Consider the following 27410-nt stretch of genomic DNA (forward strand, 5'->3'; position numbering starts at 1 on the left):
TGACATTTTTGGTTGGAAGGAATTTTCACCAGAGCTTTACCAAAATACTGGAGGGTTCACTGGGTCAACTCCAGATGACCAGAAGACATCTGTCTGCCTCTCGGCCTTGACCTCACAACTCAATTTGACATCATGACATCAACTCCATTGATCTTTGGGGCAGGCTCATCAATTTATCACTTCTTGTTTATCAATACCACCATGGTGCATAAAGACTTGCTCTTTGTCTTTTTTCTTTGTTGAAATCACATGGCACAAATGACCAGTTTCCTGTTAATCATGCTCATGAGACTCACACAGCTCAGAGAAGCGTGGACAGGAATCAGTCTCCAGAAAGGTGCATGCCACATGCAACTGTAGAGAATTTGAAATTTAAAAAATGCTGAAAAGGATAAGTTCCTCAACTTTCCAGCCATATTTTTCATTTGACTTTTCCGGTCATTGAAGAGCCCAATGGTAACTGCTTTTTTTCTCGATCACTCGCTGTGTGTGTTTGTTTTAATGGTAGTTGTCAGCGCAGTGGCTTTAACAGAAGTGGTTTCCAGCCTTGCTTAAGTTGCTTTGTTCTTGCTATTTATATTTGCCTCCACATATGAAGTTAACTCTCCTTTAAGTGTATCTCCACTTTATTTATTATGTCTATCAGATTTGCTAATGTTCCAAAAATACCCAGGGTGAGGCTGAATGATGGAATTTATCACGTGGTTGCAACACTGGGTCTATGAAAACACCACCTGGTCTTACTGGGCAGGGGGAGTGCGAGGGGCCAGCACGCTGCTCCATGGCGCAAGTCAGCTGCGGAGTGAGTGGTGGAGAATGGACTGTCGTCCAGGGCTCTGGGCTCTCAAGTCACACCTAATGATCATTAACTTCTACATCGAAGCACCAGTTCTAAGTCTAGACCTGAAGACTCAGTGAGGATGACCAAGGGCATGCCCAGCTTTAAGTAAAAACCTAGGACAACTGTACACTCTTAACTGGCCATTCAAGGTTGAAACCTGCCAGCCGGTTTTCAAGCATGTTTCCGTCCGGGAACATATGGTATCCAGTGTCATCCACACACAGAACGTGTTCTAAGCATGCCTGTCCTTGTGAGCATCCCCTTTGTCTCCAGCAGGACCACAGACTGAGGGTTTTCAAGGCACCGACCTCCCGTGCCCTCGTCACAGATCAGAGCGGTGAGAACAGCGTCCAAGCGACGCCGCCTACATGTGCACGCCCAGTTCAGCCAGGCACTGTCTGTGTGGCCATGGGCGCAGACTCGCCTATCCGTGCCTTGATTTCCCCCCCTTCATAAAAAATGGAACCCTTTCCTTCACAGGGTGTTTGGAGACTGCAGTGCGAGAACACACATGGAGTGCGAGATGGTACCCAAGCTGTACCAAGCACCACAGAAGGATCAGCTCTTTACCTTCATCCCCCCCCAGACTGCATAACGAGCTCCAGATTCTGAGCTGAGTCAAGGAAGGGCCAGAACCCAAAATCAGGCAGTCCGTCTCTGCACTGCAGTTCCTAAGGATCGTATGAGACTGTGCCACCAGGAATTGATATGTCCAGAAAAGCCTACAGAGTGTGACAATGCCAAACAGGTCATCTTGAGTACCCAACCCCCCCCACTCACCAATTGATAAAATCCTACATGGAAAACCCAAAAGTAATCATCCTCTGAAAAGACTGGCAATGTGCTAGTAACTGATCTCAAACCCCAGATCCATGGTTCAGAAGAGCTGCCCCCAGCCACGGAACTCCTAGGAAGGCGCAGAATTCTAGATATTTTGCATCCCGCAGCAGAAACATCCAAAGAACAGAGGTGTGAAGATGCCTTACTATTTCTGGTCTTGCTGCTATTAACCTGCCAGGTGACAATTTATTTGGACTCTGCCATCCAATAATCAGTCCACGTGGCAAAAAAACAAAAACAAAACAAAGCCAAAAACCTGTATTTTAAACACTGACAATGACTGGTCACTAACTGTCCCTCTGTAGAATGTGAACCTACCCCCACTGCTGCCCCACAAGCAAGGCCATGGAAAAGGCACCCTGCTGGCCACGGCCTGGGCAGTGGTGGTGATCAGCCCAACACCTGGCTGAGCCCCAAGTTCATTCTGGACAAAATGGAAGGGGCTGGCGCTCCTTGCCCCCCTGGGAGATCACTCATTCTTCCCTTCATTCAATAAACATTTATGGGTACCTTTCTGTACCACGTATTACTCTGTGCTTTAGCAATACAACAGAAAAGAGAAGAGAATCAGGGGTGCCTAGTGGTTCTTCAGCACAGATGAATTATTACACTGATCTCTGCTGTCCTGTCTCCCTGTTTGCATCCCCAGAAATTCTGACTGACCTGGACTGGGGTGGGGACTAATCTATGTTTTCTAGAAAGCCGGGCTCAAGGGTAGAGTCCCTCAGGAAGATCGCATCTCCCTGCTTCCAGACACTTGCCTCCAGAGTCTCTTCTCCTACGTAACTGGAAATGCTTTGAGAGAAAAAAACAAAACAAAACTTGTAAAATGTTCCACTTCTTTAACACCTATATGCTCCTGCCCACAGCTTCAAGAAGGCCAAGGCCTAGAGGGGTCACTTCAGGTTTTGGAAAGATTTAAGTTTTCCTTTAGAAAAGTACTTTTAGGGTTCTGATGTACGCAGAGACTCGCTTCCTGATCATCAGTACTGCTTACTCACTATGCTGCAAACTCCTCTTCATGAACCTACACAATCCGTTCCCATTGGCCTTTCACTCCCTTTCCCACACTCCTGGTGAAGGAAGGGGCCATCTGATCCAAGGAGGTACTGGAGAGATTAAAATGTAGAAGGAGAACACAGAAATATAAACTTAAAATAGGATTACTCATTAAATGTAATACATGCCCTTACTGAGTTGGGGGCTTCCTAGAGCATGAAGCCAAATGATGTCCTGCCTCGGAGGCCTGTCCTAGCCCTGATGAGCTGTCAGGCTCCATTCTGGATTGGACCAGAAAGGGCTGCTCCAACAGCCCTTAGAGAATCCAAAAGCTGACAGCAGAGGCTCTAAGTAAGTAACAGCAAGCAGGATGTGATGCGATTTACTGCAACTAACTTTCTTGAGGACCACCCTTCCTCTCCTGTGTCTGTCTGTCTGTATGGTTCTCACCCTCCCGTTCTCCTCTTGCTCTCTAGTTCTTCCTATTTCTCCATTCTCCTTTTCCTTCTTCTCTACGTTCATTACGAACAAGACGTAATGTAGAATTCTAAGTATTGATCTTATTTATTGAATATTTTAGATAGCATGTACTCAATTCAAAGTAAAGAGAAACGAAAGTTATTGATTATTCAAAAGCTGTGCGCTGAACACTTTCCCCTGAAGTAACTGGACTCACCAGCGTGCTCCGGACCCTCCGTGCCCTCCCCCCACTCCCCCCCCCCCGGCTCCACCCCACCCTGCAGGTCAATGGCTCCTTCTCTGTAGCAAAAACCAGAGTCCAATTAGAAGGCGAGATTAGCAAAGACTCCACACTTTAAAATGTTTTTGTCATTCCAAGCTCTTGAAGTTTTTGAATTAAATTCTTTGTGAATTTTGCCCCTACCACGTCCCACTCTCGAGCACAGAGCTGGATAATATAAGACCTGATGGACTGGTACTCCCCAGCAAGTCCTGTCTGCTACAACACAGATGTCATAAGGACCCCACCGTACTGCATGATTAAATATACAGTTGGCCCTTGAACAACGTGGATTTGAACTGTGCGAGTCCATTTATAGGCGAGTGCTTGGGTTTTGTTTTTCACTCCAGTACTGTAAATGTATTTTTTTCTTTCTTATAATTTCCTTTCTCCAGCTTGCTTTATTGTAATAATATAGTATATAATATATATAACATACAAAATGTGTTTATCGACGTTATCGGTAAGGCTTCTGGTCAGCAGAAGGCTATGAGTAGTTAAGTTTTGAGGGAGTTAAAAGTTATAAGCACATTTTTGACTACACAGGGTTTAGCATTCCTAAGCCTCATGTTGTTCATAGGTCAGCTGTATACACCATTTCTGAACCATATACTCATTTTTGTGAGTGTATGGGTCATCTCTTTCTCTTCCATAAGGACAGAAAAAAAGTTTAAGGTAATACTGTATAACACTCCAACTCAAGATAGTTACGCCAAGATTCACAAGATCAGAATCTCTGGGCATGGTTTTACTTATTAACCTCAGAAAACCATACCCCTCTCCCTTCCACTCATCTGATTCCTACCCAGATTTCAGAAAACAGCCACATTCCCCCTAATCCGAAGATCCAGGTAACACAGAAAGAATCCTTGGACACCGCGAATATGGTACACCCATCATAAGCCTTCTAAAAATACCATGGGTCCATGGGTAAGGCCCCAGCTGTGAGAATACTGTGATATATATATCATTATATTCTTATACCAATTAGCAAGTATCAAAGCTGACCAAGTTCAGGGGAAAGGAGGTGCTTCGAGGGACCTCATCTATAATCACTTATATTTGTGTACAGAGAGAACTGACGCACATCAAAGAAGACTGACTCATGCATTAGGCCTGCTCTTCCAAGTCCCCCGGGGAGGCGCAGTGGGCTGGTGCGATCCAGAGATGCATGTTTTTCCCCCAGCACCTGGTATGGTGCCAGGTCAGCCCAGACACGCAGGTGCTCTTCTTCATGTCAGTGAAGGCAGTAGGAGGACTGGAGTAGACCTGGACTATCACAGAGGCCACCCAGGGAGAAGAGGCTAGGGCCACCGTCCTAGAACATGGACCACAGGAACTGAAGATCCAAAGCAGGGATAGACCATGGCATGTTCTAGAGACAGGGCAGGAACTTGAAGCCTGGACGAGCAGGACCTGCAGGATGGGGGATGGAGAGCTGAGGGCAGGGGATGTGAGAACGCGAAGGTCCGGGTGGGAGCAGTGGGAACACAAAGGAAGAAGCCAAGAGGTAAAGCAATAGGAAGGAAAAACAAAAACCAGTGAGACCTAGAGAAGACTGGCTTTGAAGAATTAAACTAGAGAATTAATCAGAGAAAGCATTGCCAGCACCCGCTAGGGTGCCCTCCCAACAGAGAGCAAGGGACTCTCCACCATCCTAAGCTGGGGCATGGGTCTTTGTACCCCACTGCAAGCCAAGTTCAGTCCTGCATGTAATCGTGGGTGCCCCTGCTCCACGCGTGGCCAAAGGGAGCACAGCAGCTCTATGTTTCTGGGTTGAGTACGGTCCACCTCAAGGTCTCAGGTCACGGCCCATGGCCTCGTGTTAGGATTCTGTACCGAGGCTCCTGGGGCAGTAATTTTTCTACGTTTTGCTGTCCACTTATAAATAGAAGCTGATTATAGGAAATGCTCATTTCTCCCCGTCTTTCTTGGCTTAGCTACCTCTGCAGTAAACTCAAGACCTTGCAAAGTCTATGGTTTGGTTAGACCAAGGAAACACAGGAGATGCACTATAATGAAAAATACAAGGGGGATCCATTTTGATGGTAATCGATGGGCACTCACATAGTCTTGCCAGAAAGACAGATTGCATCTTCAACTCTAAATCATTGCAATTGCAGTGACTGGTTACCTCCACGCAGAAATCCTGCCCTGGGTGTTCCCAAATGGTATCCTGAGATTCGACTTCGAGAAACAGCAGGGAAAACATAGACTCTTTTGACAGTTATTTTTTGGAAAAATCAATGTTCTAGTTTTAGCTCAAGGATATATCATGAGTGAAAACATGCCGTTTGGTAAAAAAACATACAGATTCGTCATAATCAGTAAAGCAAAACATTCCGCAATGTACATGTTTTCATTAGAGAATCCCATAAAGCCTAAGTAAGGGAGACCACCTCTTCCACAGCCTATCAACTCCAACTTCCTAGCGCTGGGCTCCAAACTACCAGCTGGTTGTTGCTTAATTACCTCCAGGAAGTAGAGTAGGTGGGACATTTGCTACAATGATCTCTAGGTACCTATGAGCTACATTCAAAGCAAGAGCGCTCACATTTAACATCTTTTCTAGCTGTCCTGCCTCCTGGGGAGGAGAGAGGAGCAGGGAAATTAGTCCCTTTTACTAATCTTACATATGATTTTGGTGGGTTGCTGGAACCAGTTTCTCTGGACTCTCCATGGACATTATTAGTTCGCAAAGCTAACTGCCGCAAATAAAAGTCGTTTCCTTCGCTGATGTAACATCTCACTTGGAGGAGGCATTTATCCCAGTTGATTTTCACCAACATCAGAAAATTTTGCTAATTCATTTCTACTCATTTAGATTCCATTTGGACAGAGGATGAGCAGAGGTTAACATCAGTATAAGCTGAAGATCAAAGAACTAAGTAAATAGTGAAACAAATGAAGAAGGAAGTCTGGTTTGTTGAAGAGGGCCATTTTCTCGTTTCTCTAAACCTCAACGCCAAACCCCAAGCATCTGTGTAATAACATCGCTGGTTCACTTCCCCTCATTAGATGGTTCCCCACTCATTAGAAACAGGCCAGTGTGAACCTGTGCGGCAACAGTGATTTACACCATGCGGCTGAAGTAACCGACAGGTTTTTTGTTGGTGGCAGTGTGTTTTCTGAAATCACGGATATGCATGAATTGGGAGGGAGGGCACCCAGGGTGGTTTTCCTTTTGCCTCAGGCCTGCATCGAAACTCCACGAGTGCCCCTTCTCCCTACTTCTGACTGGACGCTCCTCCGTTCTGAATGATGGAGGCCTGACTGCAGTCTTCCACAGATCAAGGGAACGGGGCATGAGCTGGCCGTGCTTCCTCCCACACCGCAGCAGGATGGAAGCAGCCTCCTCCCTCGGTGCTCAGTCTCAGAGGGGTGTTTGTTTTCATTTCGTTACCCCATTCCAGCCCTCCTGAATCAGTGACCTTTGAAGAAGTGAACAAATGTCGGGAAAAATATCATTTCAGTGTATTAAAGGAAATTAAACGGGATAATGAATCTAACTAAGGCATGGTCCAAAATCTATAGCAGTTAGCTTTGCCCTGAGGAAGGGAGGACTTCCATTTTGGAAGAATCAATCAGCGCCTATAAAATAGGCCTTAAAGTTAACTGTTTCACAGCACAAATGAGTTCATTTGATGGGTGAGATGCTGTCTTCCTTTCCTTTCCCTTCGGGAAGCTGAGTGTTAAAAAGAAGGGTAGGTTCACTGTCCGCCCCCCACCCCCGTCCCGACTAGCCTAATGCTCAGGCATTCCCTCAGCATATGGAATAAAATGCTGACCCAATTAATTTTGAATTCCAGCCAGCATCTGTGACTCCAAGGTGTCTCAACAGCGGGAAAGCCACTAGAAAAACCAATAATATCATTCAGTCCCCTTCCAGACTCATCGGATTGCCTGCCTAGCCCTTCTGCTCTCTCCCCTGACCGATGGGGCACTAGGGGGTGTCTTGGCAAGGCCAGTGCCCTCCCCAGCCCGCTGCACCACGCCACGGCACGGGGGCCAAGCCGGAAACCCCTCAGTTGTGCAGACACGTTAAGAATGGAGCTCATCCAGTGAGTCTCCTGTCAGCTGTGGAGATCCCAGATCACTTCAGAAAATAAACGCAAGAGGATACGTCACATCCATTTTATTTCTAATTAAGACAGATGGCAGATCTCCTCCCAGCAGTGAGTCTGCTCATGTACTGACATCTCTTCGACTCAACACCCCTTCTCCTAAGCTCCTGGTGCACATGTATGTACACGTGTGTATGCACAGACACGTACACATCTGCATATATACCACTCAGTGGTGGTCTGCAAACACCATCAGTCCTCTGAAATTCATTTTCTTTCCTTATTCAAAGCGTCCTCAAAACAATAAAAGATGACCTTTGGGAGATGGCGTGTACCCAGATCTAATCATTTCTGGGTTTTTCTTCTTCTGATCCAAGTGTTTATACTTTCTAGCGGCCTGATCCTGTCATCCTGCCTAAGGTATGACCTGACTTTGCCCTGTGGTTTTTTTAATCGGCAAACAATAATATCGCAGCTCCCCCAACAAAAACTGGAAAACAGAAGGGAAAATAAATCTCCCAAAAAGCACTATCTTAATACCACAACGATGACCATGTGGGTTCATTTTCTTCCAGTACAATTTGGGAGACTGCTTGCTTTCACTTAACATAATTTCATAAGTGTTTTTCTATGATACTAAATAATCTTTATAATTATCATTTTAATGGCCACACTGGATGTACACCATCATTTACTTAACCGTTTAACTATTGTTGGGTATTTAGTTGCTTCCATTTTTCACTCCTTTAAGCTGGAAAGAACATTTTTATATAAGCTATTAATTTAAAGCAGCACGCAGATAGGACTCTTCATCACTAATCTAAAAGTACAGGGTTTATATATTTACAACTCACATTTGATTATACACTTTAATTGGAGGGTAATTAAGACATTTGCATTCCGAACAGCTCCCCGACACCAGCTCTCCCCAAGCCAGACACGCTCCACCATGACTCGCCAGATTCACCTCAAGACGGCACAGTCCGATGAATTCCAGAACACCATTTTCGTATAAAAAATAAACTTTATGAACTCCTGCTGCTTTGGAGCCAAGAGATTAACTCCAAGAACCAGAGCCCACGGTCCACGGAGGTGACAAGGCCAAGGCGAGCTGTCCCCGAAAATGCCACTGTGGCTTCCGGAGGGGTCCAGCACTCCCGACAGCCCTCCCTAACTCTGTGCCCAGGTGCCCTGCATAACCTGCACCCGGATACCTCGTGACAAACAGGCCAAGGAAATTGCTCGACGAGTTCCAGCCACTGGATGCCTTCTGACGTTCATTACAGGACACAGCCTGCAGGCTACAGGCTTCCCTGGGCAGGGGAGGGGTTCAGTGCCTGGGATTTAGAGGGATGCAGGGAGCAGCCCTCGAGCTGTGTGACTCCCAGCAAATTACAAAAAAAAAAAAATCTGGAGCCTCAATTTCTCGATCTGCAGCTTGAGGCTGGCAAGAGTGCCTCCCCTGTGAGGCTGTCCTGAGGGTCAAGGAGGAAATCCAAGTGCAGCGCCGAGGATATGCTGGCATTTGGTGAGGAACAGAAGTACGTATGGACTGCACGTTGACATCACACTGGGACATATGCACACTCATTTGCTGAATGAATGCATGAAGGGATGATGGATGAATGAAGGGAGCAGGAAGGTTCGACTTGTGGGATGTCTTCTGTTAGAATACCCATTTCCTTTCATGACAAAACCATTTTCTTAATAATCACTACCAGCCCCCCCACCCCAATAAACAGTAAGTGAACACCCTGGAAAGGTATAACCATTTAATAGGAAAGTAATTCCTAATGTCCAGGAAAATTCCATTCTACGGTTTTAGAAAATGCCACCCAGCCACCAAAAGGAACGCAGATCTCCATCTGAAGTCCAAATAAGTCAACTACAAGAATCCCTTGACATCTTTCTTATCAGTGGGATGAGGACAGTTCACTTTCTACTACTTGAAAAACGAATTCACCAGCAGACTACACTGAGAAAAAAAAATCCTCTAAGTATCACCATCATTTTTACTAATAAGAAAATGATTTTTATATACTTAGTAACTCCCTGTAAAACAGAGAAGAGCTTAGAATTGCTTTATTTTTATTATTTTGCCACTGGCAATTAATTTTTCTGATTTGTTTTATTAGTTTGATGGTTGAATCCAAGATTCAGAATATCTTTCCAAACCAGCAGACTGATGTAAGAAAATTATTTCAGTGCAGTTCCTGGCAAATCGCAATGATGAATAGCACGGTAGGACAAACTTATTCAGACGCACATTTTTCAGGAGTGGCAGGGAAAAGGCTGAAAAATTACTAGTAAATTGCTTTTTGTAAAAATGCTCTCCCTTTCAAATTTTCCTTGGTAGGAAGGTCTTCTGCAGAATGATGGCACAATATCATCTGGCATAGCTGGACAGCAAAGGCAGTTCGAGAATGATTGTGAGAGAGGAGAGTTAAGATTTAATTTTCTCATTATGCCCCCACCGCCCCCATACTCTCCCCACACCACGTCCTTTTGTGTGCATCATTTTAACCTGTTGGGATAAGTGTCTGTAAAAGATATATATTATCCATCCTTAGCAGGCATGTTCTATCCCACCCACTCTCCAGAATCTAGTCCTCCCAACACAAAGCCAAGAGATGATACGGCTCCGGTCTGTTCCTTTCCTTTCCTGGTCTCTCCAAAACTGCCCAGTGTTTCCAGTTCCAAATTACAAAGCCCTCCAGCTATCCTCAGCACCCAGGAAAGCTCTAAAAGCCAAAGAAGGCTGCTTCTCTGTCTTCTCCAGACTACCTACGAGAGCGACCGTTGGGACTAATTCTTTTGTCAGAGGACAGACACACAGCTGTACACAGTGGCATGAGGATGGGGCTCCCTCCTGGCTCAGCACAGAGCTGGGGCGTTTCCAGAACAGGCACCTTCCCGACCACCCATGCCCCCAGGTGCCCGGACATACCATCTGTTCCTGGCCATTCGCTCTGCTCTCCCAGGCCTTCCCTTTCAGGGACACACTCCACCCACCCAAGATGAAAGTTCTAGTGTGGTGGTTCTTCCCCATGGATGGCTGTGCCCCTCCCCCACACCCACGGCCATTTGGCAATGTCTGGAGACATTTCTAGCTGGCACACTGGGAGGATGCTCCTTACATTTAGCGGGTAGAAGCTGGGATGCTGCTAAACATTTCTCCGTGCACAGGAGAGCAAACGGTCAGCCAGCCCAAAATGCCAGGAGCGCCAAGGCTGAGAAACCCTGGCCCTCTGACCTAAACCAAATTCTGCAGAGCTGATTGCTGTCCTCCAACAAGATTGCCCGTTCATGGTCATGGCGTAAGTGATGAAATAATTCAGTTTTCTCTAAGTCTTTTGTTCAGGAACTCTAGTGGAGACCTGCAGAGTGCCAGCACCATGCTGGCCTGTGATGAGAGGCCAGGTTAACGGGGTCCCCGGACTGCAGGGAGAGGAAGTTCTAGAACACACTCTCACATGAGGACTCTGGGCTTCTCCCCACTTTTTTCCTTCACTGGACCACCATGCCCACTGGCCTGCAATCTTAACCCAGTAAGAAGTAAGGATATGGGGAGGTGTCTTGCCTGTTTGTTGGACATCTGACATTATGAGAAACAGCATGAACTCAGGCATCAGGGAGATCAGGATCCTGCTCCTGCCTGTATGTCCTACTTGCTGTGTGGTATTAACGAGTGACGTCACCTCTCTGAACCCCACTTTGCTCCTTCAAATGGGACTGAATGGCACTAAAGGTGTTAGGTGTAGCCTTCACACATCAGTGGAGCTCCCGGTGGCCCACACACTCACTGACATCTGGAGTGGCCGCCACCAGTCACCTGGTTCCTTGTCCGGAGAAGTGCTCCTGGAGGTTTCAGTCCTGGGTCCACGGGCTCCGAAGGTCTGTCGACGGGTGGACTGGGCAGTGCAGCCTGGGCCTGTTCCTGTTCAGCTAGTTCATGCCTGTGACCTTGCCTCTCTGGACAGGGAGCTCCAACGCCAGGCCCCTGCACACCCCAGTCCCTCCCATCTGACTATCTTCTTCTCAAACACTAACTCACAAGCAACATAACTATATTTTCTTCCTTTAAGTTCAGCCCGCAAGAAAATTCTTCCACGTGCAATGAGCAGCTGTGAATCTGCCTGATAAAGTGAAGGCATTTACCCCACTGGTATTCCCCAGAGGGATCATCGGCCACCTGCACCTTTTTAGATGCATTTAATAATTCAGCCCAAGATGAATTTGCATGATTAACATAAAGCCTTGTGATTTTATTTTCTTTCAGGATTTAAATACTGAAACAACTACCATTGTTTTCATTTTCAGAGGTTGTGATCAAAACACAAAACTTGATTCTAGAATGAATAATTTCTTTAAAAAAAAAAGTATTTTCAAATACCACTCTCCATAAAATGCAAAGAAAAGAGTGATAGATGCAGGGAAACCCATGTTCTCTCTAGGGCTAGTGTTAACCCATTAGAAGCAAGGCACACCACAAAGATTAATCCTTTCCAGTCCTCCCATCGAGCAGTATGCCCCACTGTCCCATGACATCTGTAATGGCTAAGACAAATACATTTATCTCAGTCCCTCATGCAGGGCTCTCCATATTTATCTGATCAGGACCTAGAATCACCAGTAAGAAAACAGCAATTCTCTTGGATTCCAATAATAGATTAATCACGTCATCCTCAAAAACTTAGTAAAAACCCAAACCGAGTAAGATGCATTTGGAAAACCATCTGCCTATGAAGTGGGGACGTGTATGTGAAATGATAATTTGCAAAGCGGAAGAGGCAGCGTCGTTGGGCTTCTTGATGAATATAGTAAAACAGGTTTGTCTAATGGGGAAACATGCATTACTATCAAAAGAAACGAGTGTATCCCACATGGAAAAGCAAGCAGGCTTTAATATCTGAGAAGCATTTCAAGCTGTGCCTGCCAGCAATTCTCCGCCTGTCTGATTTTCCTTAACGTAAAGGCCAACCTCACCTGTTTAAAAATAATTAGGAAGCAGGCAGTAGTAACGTTCGCTCGAAGTTTGTGCTGCCTGTGGGTTCGCGTGTGGGTTTCTATTTCACTGACGCCTGTGTTGATGTTTCTGAACGCAGGAATCATGGTCAGTAAGGAAAGCGGCAAATGTGTACTCACGACATCAGAGAGTGAGGTGGAGCCTGCCGCCGGCCTGGCCCTGGAGATGAAGTATGCCCTGGATCCCAACCGGCAGATTAAAAAACGGAATAAAGCCCTCCAGGTGCGGTTTAAGGATATCTGCGAGGCGCAGAATGAGCAGAGGGACACGCAGCTCTCGGCGGGACAGCCGGGCGAGAAGCGGGAGGCCAAGCCCGTATCCTACAGGGCAGCCTACCGCAAGTACATGACCGTGCCCGCTCGGAGGTCCATCCCCAATGTCACCAAGAGCACAGGCGTGCAGACCTCGCCAGACCTGAAAAAGTGTTACCAGACCTTCCCTCTGGACCGCAAGAAAGGGAATCTCAAAAGCATCCCCGCTGCGGATGCCTTTAAAAGTCAAAACAATGGGTTTGCGGCGGATGCGAAGGAGAAGCTCGAGGAAGGACCCGGGGAGGAGGCCCGGCCGTGCGGTGCCGGCCGGGTGCACAGGACGGCAGCCTTGGTTTCCCACTCCGATGAACACATGAACGCGCTGGACCAGCCTGCCGGGGTCAACTGTGCAGAGCCATGCAGAAACCCTGACGTGCACAGCTGCCGAGATGAGCCTCTCCAAAACTCTGCGCGGCCTCCCTCCCAGGAGCCTGATTACCAGCTGCACGGGAAAGCAAAGCACGACAGGGCGACACCGGACACCGAGGAAGCCGCTCTGTCGGCCCACGGGACCGTGTTTAAAACCGAGGTGGCCACCGTTTATGCACCTGCCTCCAGCGCAAAGGCCCCCGAGGCTGCCTTGTCAAACTCTGCCGCCACGAGCGAGTGGCCCCTCTGCCCGGCGGCCGACCAGGAGCGGAGGAGAGCCTCGCGTCTCAATGCGCTCCAGGGTCCCCAGGGCCCCGAGGCGGCCTGCTCGCCCCCGATGCAGTGCCTGTCCCCCGAATGTAGCGAGCAGCCCCCACAGACTCGAGCCCCGCCGGGGGAGGAGAGCCAGCCTTGTCCCACGGCCGCCGCTGTGGGTGAAGAATGCCGACAAATCGTGCCTCACACGGAAGTCGTCGATCTGAAAGCACAGCTGCAGGTGATGGAGGACCTGATCAGCTCCAGCCAAGAAACCATCAAAGTGCTCTTGGGGGTCATTCAGGAGTTGGAGAAAGGAGAGGCCCATCGGGAAGGGTATGTATGCCCACGTTTCTCATGAAGCTGGGCGGGCTCACCACCCCCAGGGTCCCTCCATAGCCTCCAATGCCCAGATGCGTAGCAAGACTAATGCCAGCATTTCTGTGAACAGGTGATAGTCTGAGGGCAGCACAAGCTCAGAGGGGTCCCAGTTTACTTTATAAGGCTAGGCTTCACTGCATACTCGCCGTAAAGATTCACTTGGTGGTTGGCATTCATCTGCCTGGCCTGGAATTCAAGTCCTATACCTCTCTTTTGAATGCATGAATTGATGGGTCTTAACTTTGTATGCCCTAGGACGAAAGGTTTAGGATATGAAGTATAATAGGTACGCCAGCCCAAAATATCTAAGTAAGAAACCACTCGCCTCTTAGGAATATTTCGGAAGAGAAAAGAAAGAACTGAAATGGCATTCTGCAAAGCAGATGCTGACTTGGTTATATTAAATCATTAGAATAACATTGATATTCAGGACTGTACAAGGTTTTGCACAATAGAGGATATGTTTCTCTGCCCCGCCGTGGAGCTCCTAGAAGCCATGTGTACCCTCAGGCAAGCCCTCTCCGTGTGTGATTAGGAGACAGTACCTTTCCTCCCGAGGGTCTCATGCATGGAGCTGGGCTACCGACGGAATCCTATCCAGTCGACAGCCAACACCGTCCAGCCTTGGTAACAGATTGCTAAACTGTGTTTCCCATCTTTTGAACTTAAAATCGTGCAGCGGCAAATTTATAAGCAAATGACCTAATGGTAGGATGCTAGCCTTGAGCCCCTCAGCCAGGAAGGCTTGTGGGGGCCTGGCAGTGTTCTTCACTGAAACCAGGGTGCCAGGAGTACTCTAGTTCCAAGCTTCTCGAAACAGTGCACACGGCTTACTGGCCTTCGTCTTGACTGCCAGGTTTTGTTTCCCATTTCCCCTTGACACTGTCTGGATTCCCTGCAGCCCATGATCTGGAGGTGGGATCTGAGGGAGGGCCCTACTGCCTCATGGGGTTAGTTCCCCACCCTGGGGGTCCTACCCCTGGTGAAGTGAGCTAGCAGCCAGTATGAAGGGAAGCCAAGAAATGCATCGTCAGGGCAGCAGACCATCAGTAAACAGAAGTTTCCTCAAGAGGACTTCTGTGGTTCAGTTATACGTTGTTTGCGTATTGCAAACAAGGGGGAGGAAACAGTCTCCACGGTCGAAGGTAGCAGGTGAGGCTTAGGCCCTGGCTCCAGAGGCAAGGTGCCCGGTGGGGGCTCTGGACCTGGCTTCCGGCTTCTCCAGCATAGTGCAGGTGGTCCATCTACAAGAGGAGTTGATCCCCAATAACTCGCCCCCTCCCATACAGAGTATTGTTTCCAGTCGATGGTGTTCAGCTGCTGGCCATCAGTGGTAACCTAACATTACAGAATGTTTTCAAAAGGCCTCTTTCAGTCTTGGGTGTACATTTCCATTTTCATCCCATTTCAGTCATTTGGACTTGAATATGTACACATCCTGAAACAACACACTCAGGTGGGTCTACAAGGGATTGGTCAATCAGGAGACCACAGTCCCACAGAAGAATTAAAAGACCAAACAGGGACCAGATCACTGACTTCGATACAGCTTGTAGTGACTGAAATCAGACAGCAAAATAGGAAGATATCAACATTACTCACTGGGGGGAAAAAAAAAAGTCATCGAATGGTATAAAGCCAAATGCATATGCTAAATAAATGTGTATGCTCACCAGGGTAGGTGCTGAACTAAAACCCTGCCAAGGCTGAACACCCACGAACACCCCAGGAAAGGAGAACCATGTTGAGCTGCAGGCTCCTTACACTATTTGAACAACTGTAGAGATTTGTTTTAAATGGGATCCTCTGAGTTCTCTGCAACCCTGCCAGGCGACACAGTGCTCCTGCACTTACTGAGACATCTTTAGGTGGGAATTCTGACTCCGAGGATGTGGGGCAAGGGCTACACCCCTCTGTGCCCCATCGCTTCACCTGTAAGTGGGAGATCATCATTCATCCTACAGATGGAGGGAGAGGATGACTTGGGGTGACCCTCTAATGCAGTCAGCCCAGTGCCAGGTGCATCTGAATGGGTTGAGATCTGTGGTGGCATGAGTATTGATTGGTCTGGCTGGTCAAAGATGCTGGGGTTTGGGGAACACTTAGCAGCCCCACATCTGAGTCCAGTGTGATGAATGTACCCTCCACACTCCCAGCACACAGGCTGCCATCAGTATTCTTCCTACAAGCCCTGAGCTGCTCGGTCCAGTGCAGTACCCACCAGCCACGAGTGGCTACTGAAATTCAAATTCAGATTAATTACAATTGCAAATTCAGTTCTTCAGTTGTACTGGCAACATCTCAGGTGCCCGAGAGCCAATGTGATGACTGGTCACTGCATAGGACACAGAGCATTGCCATAGTCACAAGAAGTCCTTCAGCCTCGTCTCCCCAAAACGGGGCACAGTGCCTGGCTCCTAACCGTGTTAGGACTGAGCACTAGAGATCAAGGCAAACGGTGAGCTGACTTTAAAATCAATCCCTAGTTCAGCTGCTGCCTGCTCAGGACAAGCTTGCTGCAGAAAGGCAGTCCCGTATCCCACATCCGTCCCAGAGCCTTCCTTCTCACCTCTGTCTTTGAGCCCTCTAGACTCAGATCACAGTGAATCAAGTAGTTTCAAACCCCAAGGCCACCCTGAAGGTGGCCCCTCTTGCCAATGCCCAAGGCCATTAATTTGGTCAAAACTCCCATTTCCACCACTTTTCAATGTCAGGATGTGAGGGGATGTGAGCCTCGCAGGTGCGCAGAGAAGGGGCAAGCTCCTTTCCCAGGTGTCTGAGGCCAGCACAGAGCAGAGGGTGGAAGACAGGTGTGCTGGTACATCTTTATCAACTGGTTTGGTGGGGGGTGGATAGCATTTGCTGATTTCCATGGTGTAAATACTGCTACCATGGCCAATTTCAACCAGCTCACAAAATCCTGAAACTTGACCATTCTGCCCCTACAAGGGCATGATGGGCATGCCCCAGGATGGTCACTCTAAAGGAGGACTTACTTTATGTACCCCATATGAGCCAGGGAATAAGGTGTTCTCCTTGCATCTCATGGTAAAAAAAAAAACAAAACAAAAACAGGAAAACTTACTCTACTTTCCACAGATTATTATATAGTCATTATGTAACATGACAAAGAATTTCATGACCAAGTTAAAAAGATCTGTACAGTTTTCCTTGGAAAATATTCTAGAGTTTAAAAAGTCATCAACAGTAGAGAATGCTCAGAAGCTGGGTAAAATTTCTCTGCTCACCTTCTACCCTCAATTAAGCAAGGAGAACCTACTCTGTCAAGAATTTACCTGCATTGGGAGGGGACCCAGTGAGAACAGGCATCTTACGTGCACTGTGGAGCCCACGACTTTGAATCCCACTGACAGATTCTGCCTCTACACCCACATTGCACGGGGAGGCCATGGGCTTGCTCTGGTGCAGGATGTTAGGACAAAGCCAGGGAAGGCAATACTCTTTGCACTTGGCTAGGTTCCATGGGCCAACTTACGTTTCTTGAAGTACACTGAATGTATAACCTTTTTTGTAGGACTTCCTTTCACTAGTGAGTCTGGACAAACTGCATATTGAGTCTGTCAGACAAGCCTACTGAAAGAGTTGTTTTGTGCATGGGAGTTCCGGGGTCACCAACCCCAACCACATTCAGGAGCTTCCAAATTATTTTTCATGCGATTCATTCATCTCATTTGCTTATGTCAATTTCCAAAAGGCCTTGGCAGAGTGTTTTCAGCTTAGGGAAGTTAGTGAATCTCAGGGAGCTCCAACTTCATCTTATACAAAACAAGGCTACTAGAAGCTTAAAGACGATGTCTGCAAAGCTAGTCGCAGAGAGCAACACAGAGCAGGTATCGAGGAAAGGCCATGTCCTAATGTGAGCACTGCATTCCATAAGGAGGTAGCTGTGCAAAAAGTATTCAAAATTATGCCTTTCGGGCCCTTGTAAAACGTTTGGGCAGATCACTAACCTCGCTCGCTTCATGCAGTGAGGGCAGCATTTGGTCACTGTGCTGGTATGAATGCCAGGCATGATCCTGCTTATTTCAGAGCTCTCAGTATTATTCTTGTCTCTTCCAAGGAAGTTCAGGGTCACACAGGCCGCCTCAATAGGCCACTAATGTAGTCGCTGAAGGCTGCAAACCAGGCAAACGGGGCACTGAATTTAAAAACCCAAGTACTTCTTATAACAGCCATAATTCCCCAGAACAGCCAGTAGCTGCTGGGCAGGAGACCCTCTGACCCACGGGCTGCAGGTCCAAAGTGCTCCTGGTGTGCACTCACCAGCAACTGCATGGGCACTCCATGGGAAGATGGTTATTTACTTCTAAGACTGCACCCCAACACTCTGAGTGTCTTCATGGGTTCCATGGTCGGTGACAGCCTAATGAGACTCAGCTATTCGGAGAAGACCCAAAAACTACATGAGAAGCTTTAGTCGAACTGTCATGCATGAGGGCAGGATCTGCTGTTGCCCAGAGTCAAGTAGGCTCTTTCACTGGTCACATCTCTCCCGGCGTCAGCTAGGTGTTACCTGCAGGCTTGGGTATTGGGAGAGGCGGGGAGAGAGCAGAACCCATGCCATTCTGGGCCGTCAAGTGTGATGGATTGGCAGAGACGAAATCTGAAAGCCCGGAGGCTTTGCAGCTGTACTAAATCAGAGCAAATGTGAGACCATCACTTAAAAGAAGCAAAACCTCAACAACAAACCAGCCCAAGGACTCCAGCAGCTTGCAAGGAGGGCTGTAAACCCAGTGACCCAGTCTCCCGTTCATCCCTGCTATGGCTCCCGGGGTCCTGTCCAGCCGCTTCAGCCTCACCGAGAAGGAGTATTTCTCTGTGACGTGAGGTCCAGAGCATACAGGGATAGCAAAGAAAAATAAGCCAACGAAATCCCCCCAGGGATCAGGGGCCCTTTGAGGGCAGTGCTCACAGCAGCTTTGAAGACAAAGGAGGTAGGAATAAAGACCTGAGGGCAGCAACAAGTTAATGTAAACCCAGTGTGGAATCCTGTGTTGTTGGCCCAGCTTTGCTTTTCTTTTAATCACTAAAGCAAGGGGGCCGGCCACGCAGCGGGTGAAGGTATGTGCAGATACTCACATCCAGAGGGGGGGAAAAAAAAAATCAGGCTTTCAGGATCTATGGTTATTTGAAGACCTCAGCATCACCTTTCGGCCTGGCAAATGTTGGCACGCCTTTGGGCCAGATAGCAAATGTTTTTGGATTTGAAGGCCACACCATCTATGTTCAAACGATTCGGCTCTGCCACCGTATCGTGAATGCAGCCAGAGACAGTATGTGTACAAATGAGGATACGCAGCCAGGAGCCAGGTCCGGGCCACAGGCAGAGTGCGCCGATTTATGCCACATGGTCGTGTAGAAAACCAGGTCAGAAGATGGGGAGGGACGATCCCAGGTGCATGACTGCCAGACTGACAGGCGTACCATTCACGCACCTGTTCAGAGGGCCTCTACCAAGAGTCTCCTTGTGTTGAGCCCTGTGCCAGGCAAGGAGGGGATACAAGTCAGATGAGCTCAGGGCCCCACTCTGACGCGTCCCCAGGTCACTGATGATCACTTTGTTCAAGCCTCCACCTGACTGTTCATCCTCAGCCCACACAGCCTTCAGCATTCTGCCTGCGAACTCCGTGCGTGTTATTCACATCTGTGTAATTTGTATGTATGATACATACATGACGGCATGTCTTTAAAACATGAGAAAGGTCTCACTCTCCCACCAGCAGGAAGAAGAGGTCATCACAGCACATAATTGTGCGCCGTGACTTGCTGTTACCCCAATAAGCTACATGGACAGAAATGATACACTTGCTTTATCTTATGTCCCTGTACTGACAAATCACTCGGAATCAGGCACGCTTCAGAAGGACCTGTCAGGGAAGGAGAAATCTCTCCAAATTTTCCTTAATTATCTATGCCCAAACAGAATAAATACTGCATCACAATTACAGAGGAAGCATAAGGGGACAATCGAAGTCACAGAGCAGAAAGACCCAACACGGAAACCCGCACACCACTGTGGCAGCAGCCAGGGCACGAACACGGGAATCACGAAGGTCTCCACGTGAGATTCAGACGAGAAACTTCCCAGAACGCCCCTCCAAGAGCCGAAGGAAAGGCTGGGCACAGTAAGGCAGGTCCATCTCAGTGTGATCGGGCACCCTCTGGAGGGATGCTTGGCTTGTTCTGGCCAAAACCCACCCACTGACTGAGATGGACGTCTTCCACCTGGTTAGCTGGAGGGCCCCGATTTGAAGAGGGCAGGTGGGTGGCGTTTGTGGCTCTGCAAACACCCCTTGTGGGTCTCCTCTGGAAGGAATGCCGTGTGCTACCTTCCCGGGCGGCTGGCACGATGCATCACAAAAACGCAGGGCACTCTGAGCAGCAAAGGGAAAGCAGCACGAGCATGGAGACCAGGGGCAAAAAGGGCCTTATTCCCTGCCAAAGGCATTCCTGCCCCTCGGCGCTCCCTATCTGAACAGGAGGAAAATGTCAGCACTTCATTTTCTCATCTTGATAAATCAGTTTCGGTGTCTCTGCACATTTGTCGTCACCCAAACATTCCAGCCAGCCGACTGAGGTCTGCCTCCCACTCAGTCCGTTTTCCCGTTTTCCAGGAGTGAGATCCAGGAGGGGAGCCGAGTGGAACGACCCGGGCTCTGCAGTCAGCCAGTCCTGAGTTGGCAACTTTGCTCTGCCCCTCTCTGCCCCAGCTGTGCTTAGGCACGGTCATTAACCTCTCTGAACTTCAGCTTCTTCCTCTAAAAAGGGAGCTAAGAATACCTGCCCGCGGGCTTCTCAAATACAGAGGACAAGGCTCTCAATCCAGGGCTGTGTCTGCACTCGGTAGAAGTTACCTCCTTCCAAGTTACTTTGTTACTGAGAAGCAGCCTTCCAAGAGCTCAAGTGGGGGAGGTTGAGCAAGGGGCAAGCCTAAACGCTTTCAAGCGAGATCTTCCTGCTTCATGATACAGGCTGGTTTCTTTCTGAGGTTAGGAGGGAGGGAGGATTACTAAGGGAGACATCAGCTCTGTGTTTGTTTTCAGAGACACGCACAGGCCACGCGGATCTGGTGTCATGGTCAAGGCAGGGTGCGGAGTTGGGAAACAGTTGGTCCTAGCTCATCTCCCAGCTACCTGTTCCCCTATGAAAGGACAGTCCGGATGAGTCAAGGGACCTCAGAGCTCCTTTCTGCTCTAAGAACAAATCCTCCAGAGAGGCCTAACAACATCATCATTTCAGCCACTGCCTTATATAAAAGTTGACAGAGAGAGAGAAAGAATAAAGCAACAGAGCCCTCTCTACGGACGTCCTTCAATAAATGCATCCAGGGATCCCACTGTCGTATTTTCTTGTCTACTGACACTTTACTTCTTATCTCTTCAGCTGCTACACATGCTCGAATTGGCTTCTGTCCTTTTTGGGTGCCATCCTTTGAACAGATTTCAGAAACACCTTTCCGTTTTCCTTTTCTGTTGCAACTAATGGCTTTTATATACCTGTGATCAAATATTCAAGTTTAAAGTCTCCAGTATAAGTTATGTTTTATGATTTTGCAATGGAAGCACAGATCATGTACTCTCCAGCATTCTCTTCACTTAATGCACAGGGCCGTGGTCTTTTCTACTTTTTTTTAAGTTCTTGAAAAATAATAAGCCTTTCCATCCTTAATATGAAAAATGAAGCAAATATATTTGTAAGAATATAAAACACATTCCAAATTCTTGCTTTGGGCTTCATGTAGGTATCACACATATTTGAAAATGTAATTTAAATAATCTTCCTGTGCAGAATGCCAAAATAGATTTCAAATACCTCCCCGGCCTTTTAAGTTGGTAGGTGAATAAATGCCTCACCAGAGTTACTAGGCAATCCAGACACTCCATTTGCAGATAAAATGAGCAGTTCAAGGCATGACATGAACATTTATGGATTTGTATCCCAGAATTCGGGTTTTTTGTTTTTTTTTAAGAGATGAAATGCAAGTTCTAGTTTTCAAAACTTTTTAAAATCTGATACAAATTCTGCTAGGCTATGCAAAAATGGCTTGAGCTCTGTAGCCCATTGGATCTGTGGAAGAGTTCAGGGAAGTGGGCACAACACCCATAAAGTCCATCCATTTTGAGCACCTCCAACATGCAAGCATTCTGCGAGGATTTCACTGAATCCTCAAAATAACACTGAAGGTAGGAATTATCTGCACCAGAAAACTAAAGCCTGGCTATGCTCAGTGACATCCCCAAGGTCAGAAGGCGGTGAGAGATGGCAAAGGCAGACATTACATCTAGATCTCTGTCAGGCCCGAGCACTCGCCATCTCATCCTCTGAAAATGGCAAACCTGCTATATCCACACAGAATTAAAAAGCAGGCATTTTTGTTGCTACTGCAAACCCGGATTCTTCCTCTAACTTGAAGGGACTAAGAGGCTCTCATGCCCAGAGCTGGTGAGATTTTTGCAAACTTATGTTCTGGAGAAAGCAGAAAACACCTTTTAAAGGGATCCCAGTACTAAGGCATGTATTTAAGGATTCATAATCAGTAAGAGGAATGTCCTCTGTGAGGTAATTTAAAAAAAAAAAAAAAATCAAAGCCACTGATCTTGAAGTCCAGGGACGTGAGTGCCAAGCACAAAATCTATCCATAGGCAGCCTTCCTGGGGAGAACTCTTCAAAGCCTTCAGGTACCATCTGTCATGTCAGAGGCTCAGCACGTGCCCTCCTGGCTCTACCTTCCTCAAATGTACGTCTAAATTCATGTGAACCACAAGCTGGAGGAAAGTTTTCAATGCAACAAAAATAAGCATGCGTGGATTCTAAAGGCCGGATCTGAAAGGACATTTGTGAGAATCGAGCTCCTAGGCACCAAAAATGGACTAAATTTTTTCTCTCGACATCTCATTGGTTACAGCACTAGACTATCCCCCCAGATAAAAGTCTCATAATTGGACATCAAGAATCTTACAAATGATGACACCGAAAGTTAAAGATTTTAATCTTCAACTGCAAGATCTCTGAAGCGATTGTTTAAAGAAAACCAGCACAAGGTCAGACTTTTGAAACAAAGCACAGATGCTTCACAGAGAGTAAGTTCTGATTCAAAATTAACTAAACTGCTCTAATATATATATATTATATATATAATACATATATATATATAATATATAATATATATATCTCAAAAGAAACTGTAAATCAAACATGAAGGGCTCTGTGGATATTTATGACCAGAACTACTAGCAAATGCACATTAATGCTTTCAAATTAAAACCTCTGGAAGTCAGACTCTATGGAAGAGAACTAGTACAGCAGAAACATGGCAAGCCGCAGAAAGCTCTGCTTTAGTACAACGTACCCAGATCCCTCTTCTCATTCTAGCTCAGTAGCCACTACCACCATAATTCATTTTCATTAATTTTCCATAAATTATAGCTTAAGCTTTATCTGTCTTCCAGGAAAACAAGTTAATCAACTCAGCCTCAGCTCAGCCCTAAAAAGTTGTTTTCCTTATTAACAGCTATTCCTGGTGCCCTTTGGGGTGAGGGACTTGTTTGTCATCACGGTTACCGTTTTGCAACTTAGGACTGTAGAAAGAAAATGCAAGCTTTGCCCTGTTTGTAACATAACCAGGCAGTCCACGCACGAAATAATAATTACTATCTTCCCCAGTTCTTACCTATGATGATTTTATGTTATGGAAATATGATGATAAAACTCTAAAGAGAGAAGGCCTGCCCTAATAATAGTGTTTATCTCTGTGTCTGTCTCTGTCCAAATCTGCATGTATTTCTGACAGTAATAATAATGGATATGCAATAATAATAACAGTATATTCCTGTTTCTTCATCAAGCATGGCTGTGTGTGGAGGTAAGTGAGCAGGGAGGTGAGGCAGAGCCTTAGGGAGATGCAGAGGGGCACTGCTGGAGGGGAGGCAGAGGGCTGAGGCAGAAGCAAGAGACCCCTGCATGCTTGAAGCATCACACCAGCTGCCATGCACCTCCAATGGCCACCATTTTGTTTCACTTTAGAATGAAAACAAGCATTGCAAGCTTCCTTAAAAGCCAGAGCCTCCTGAGAATTACAGGATCACCACATCCGGGGAGCTACTAGGCTAATAAAATTTAATTTGTCAATACCACATAAAGAAAGCACCTGCATTCATTATTAATCAGGTGTTTGTTTCTCACTGAAACTCGTTCACCAGGACTGCTTCTGAGATAAAGAAATGACATTTCCCAGGGATGAGGAGGGGGCTGGTTGAGGTGTAGGCTGGGCCACTTATTTTAATATCTGGGTGTGGGAAGCAGAACATGACTGACCTTTTCCACTTGTTGGGGAATTTAAGATGGGATAATGTTAATACGTTGAGACAGATGTTCTCACCTGATCCAGCTGGAAACATCACAAAGCTGACCGTCCTATTTTCATTTCAGAAGCACAGGGTATGATGTCAGTTAACCCAGCAGGATACTCACATTCTTTATTCATTCATTCATTCATTTATTCACTTATTCCCTCATTTTCTCATTCATTATTCAAAAAATATTTCTTGAGCATCCACTATACTTCACGCCCCAGTGCAAACACTGAACATTCATCAGGGAACAGACAGAAAAAAAATCTCTGCCCTCATGGTGCTGACATTGTCAGGGGGGAGACAGACGGAAAGCAAAATAATAACTAAAATGTATGGCACGTTCCATCTGATAAGTGTTGTGGAAAGGCTGAAAGCAGAGAAGGAGGTACGGCACTTTCTGAGTCACAAAAGAAACAGGTATTTATGATGGACACCTCAAGCCCTGCTCCACGGAAAGTGCTTGTGAGCTCAGTGCCAGGACTGGGAAGATAAATCTGTGACCACCAAGATGCTCTCAGCCACATGGGACAAAAACACCTCATCACATCATTAGCATCCACCGAAAAATGGCTGCAAGAAAGCCACAGGCAGGGTGCTGGGAACCTGTCAGCAGATATGCTGAGTTGCCTATGAGGGAACAGAGCATCTGGGCCAGAACAAGGATGTGCGTTTGAATGAGCGCAGAAACTGTCCCCAGCAACAGTTCTACATCTCTACTCGGTCAGCATAGAAGCAGCTCCTTCATATTGGAAACATATGTCCTCTAGATGTTCAGTGTCTTGAGGGTAAGGACTATGTTTTATTCACCCAAGCAACTGCCCCCCAGGAAAAGGCCAAGCACCAGGCTGGTGCTGAGGAAGCACTTGATGAGCTGTGACCATGCAAACAGGCTGAAGGCCAGCTAGTGGTCTGGTCTCATCTACGGCCAAACCCTTTAAGGTCTCTTAACTAGAAGATGAAACGGAAATAACCAGGATTAGGTTACTAGGATGTGTTTACTAAGATGACATGGGGCTTGCATGGGGAGATAGTTCTTCAAGGATTAACATCTCCATTCCTGGCTCTGAGAGAACAGGCTATGAACAACTTTGAGAACTCTACCCTGTGGAATTTAAGAAACAAAACAGACGATCATAGGGGAAGAGAGGAAAAAATAAAACAAGACAAAATCAGAGAAGAAGACAAACCATAAGAGACTCTTAATCATAGGAAACAAACTGAGGGTTGCTGGAGGGGAGGTGGATGAAGGGATGGGGTAATTGGGTGACGGACATTAAGGAGGGCACGTGATGGAATGAGCACTGGGTGTTACATAATACTGATGAATCACTGACCTCTACCTCTGAAACTAATAATACATTATATGTTAATTAATTTAAAAAAATAAAGAGATCAACTTATACATATTTATTAACTTAAAAGTGTTTATAAATACTTATTCACTGTAATTTTGATTAACGGAGAAAACATTTCATCAGTTGAAAGTACAGAAAGGCAATATTTGTATATAAATACCCCTATTTAAAAAATAAAAGGTATTTCAGAGCAGCAAGAAGGAAGGGAGGGAGGGAGGGAAAGAGAGAGAGAGAGAAAGGAAAGGAAAGGAAAGGAAGAAAGAAATTAAGGTTAAGACAAACAGGAAGAACAAAGAACTACCTCAACCTATGAATGGGTTATGCTATAAAACATCATTTCTAAGTAATCTGACCACAACACACTTTCCAACAAGCCGAAATTATACATGGTGTTGGGATTCCCAGGCTCCAGTTTTTTTTCAGCTGTACTGCAACTCAACTAGAGAGCGCTACAAAATCTAACCATGCGCTTGGTAATAGGATATCCCTTCTCCGTTCCAACGTCAAACTACAAAAATAGATCTCCCTTAGGGGAGTCAGCCAGGACAACTCTATTTTTTACACAAGGGATATTTGGAACATACACATTCATATTCAGGAGGATCACATGAGTGTGTGTGGAAAAGAAGAGTTTGATGTACTTCAATGTCAACGAGACCTCTTTTCTCCAAAAAGAAGCCCTAGATGAACAGAGGAAACCAGTAGTATAATGGGATTGGCCTTATTTAATATCTACAGGCAAGAGAGCAGGAGAAGAGAGAAACCAGGGTTATATAATAACTAGTAACTGATGGTTAAAATTCTTAAAACACAAATAATTTGGTGATTATGCCATATTCAAGATACTGAACAGAGAGCATGGACATGAGTCTTTCTGAGTTTTATTTAAATCAGGTTAAGAGCTGCTAAATTTCACTGGAACTGAGATCAATCCAACCCTCATAGATCTGCTGAATCAAAGTTACCTTCCCAATCAATTTTGTTATTTGTCTTCCATTCATCATTCCATGTAGCCACAAACGTTTATTGCCACCTCTCCTGTGACTGGCATGCAGGCTGTTGGCTGAGCAAACAGGAAACTATGAAGGGTACCAAGACAATACCGAATGGCAGATGCTGTGGTAGAGGAAAGGTACTGGGAGCTGCCCAAAGGCACCTGGGGCGCAGCTGAATGTGCCACTCCTACAGAACCTAAGAAGGCTTCCAACTAGTCAGCCCTCTTAGCCTGGAGGCAGGGGGAAACAGGAGTGCCACAGAGTGGGGATCACTTATTCTGCATTCTTTAAAGCACCACCTCACTTTCTAAAAGACATAAAATGCTTAGCCAGCTGGGCATCCCAGGCCACTGATGAACACAGGACTGCACAGCCTCACACAGCAAGCCAGCCACTGGCTGACAGACAGCTCCTCTCGGCTTCTGGGGAAGTGGGAACAGGTCACACCATTGCTGGTGGAAGCCAGCACTGCCTTCTACTGATCAACGGATGACCTTGGGAGTTTGTTAGGAAAATGGACTTTGTGTTCTTTTAACACACTTAAATAGGATGCTCCTCCAATTCTGGCATTCCGTAGCTTAGATGCAAATCACAGATACAGTTGAGTTTACACGGATATATAGGGAAAGTCTAAATTCACTTTTACTATGGAACAGCTAATAGATGAAGTAACTGTGCTTCCAGGGTATAATCTGGCAAATTCCTAATGAGAACTCAGCCTTAGGAATAAACCAAACCCACTGCCAGGGGTGGTCTTAAAACACAGTAGGGGGTTACTGAAAACAGCTGCCTTTGACTACTTTTTGAAGTTTAGTTTCTCCCAACAATAGTTGTGGTATCACTTTATGCCTCTAATTAAAGT

General features: G+C 46.6%; 2 protein-coding genes across 7 annotated transcripts in view; one reads left to right on the forward strand and one right to left on the reverse strand.

Moving 5' to 3' along the window:
• DOCK1 (dedicator of cytokinesis 1) overlaps positions 1-27410 on the reverse strand; it is a 490705-nt gene that overhangs the window by 240970 nt on the left and 222325 nt on the right. The gene's annotated exons all lie outside the window — the stretch shown is intronic.
• The window catches only part of INSYN2A (inhibitory synaptic factor 2A), a 57532-nt gene that overhangs the window by 5935 nt on the left and 24187 nt on the right, over positions 1-27410 (forward strand). The window contains exon 2 of the mRNA XM_036101941.2: positions 12589-13780. Coding sequence (XP_035957834.1) covers positions 12594-13780 — 1187 coding nt within the window. The 5' untranslated portion in view covers positions 12589-12593. The remainder of the gene's footprint in view (positions 1-12588; positions 13781-27410) is intronic.

Source organism: Halichoerus grypus, chromosome 7 (genome assembly GCF_964656455.1).
Source record: "Halichoerus grypus chromosome 7, mHalGry1.hap1.1, whole genome shotgun sequence".
NCBI lineage: Eukaryota > Metazoa > Chordata > Mammalia > Carnivora > Phocidae > Halichoerus > Halichoerus grypus.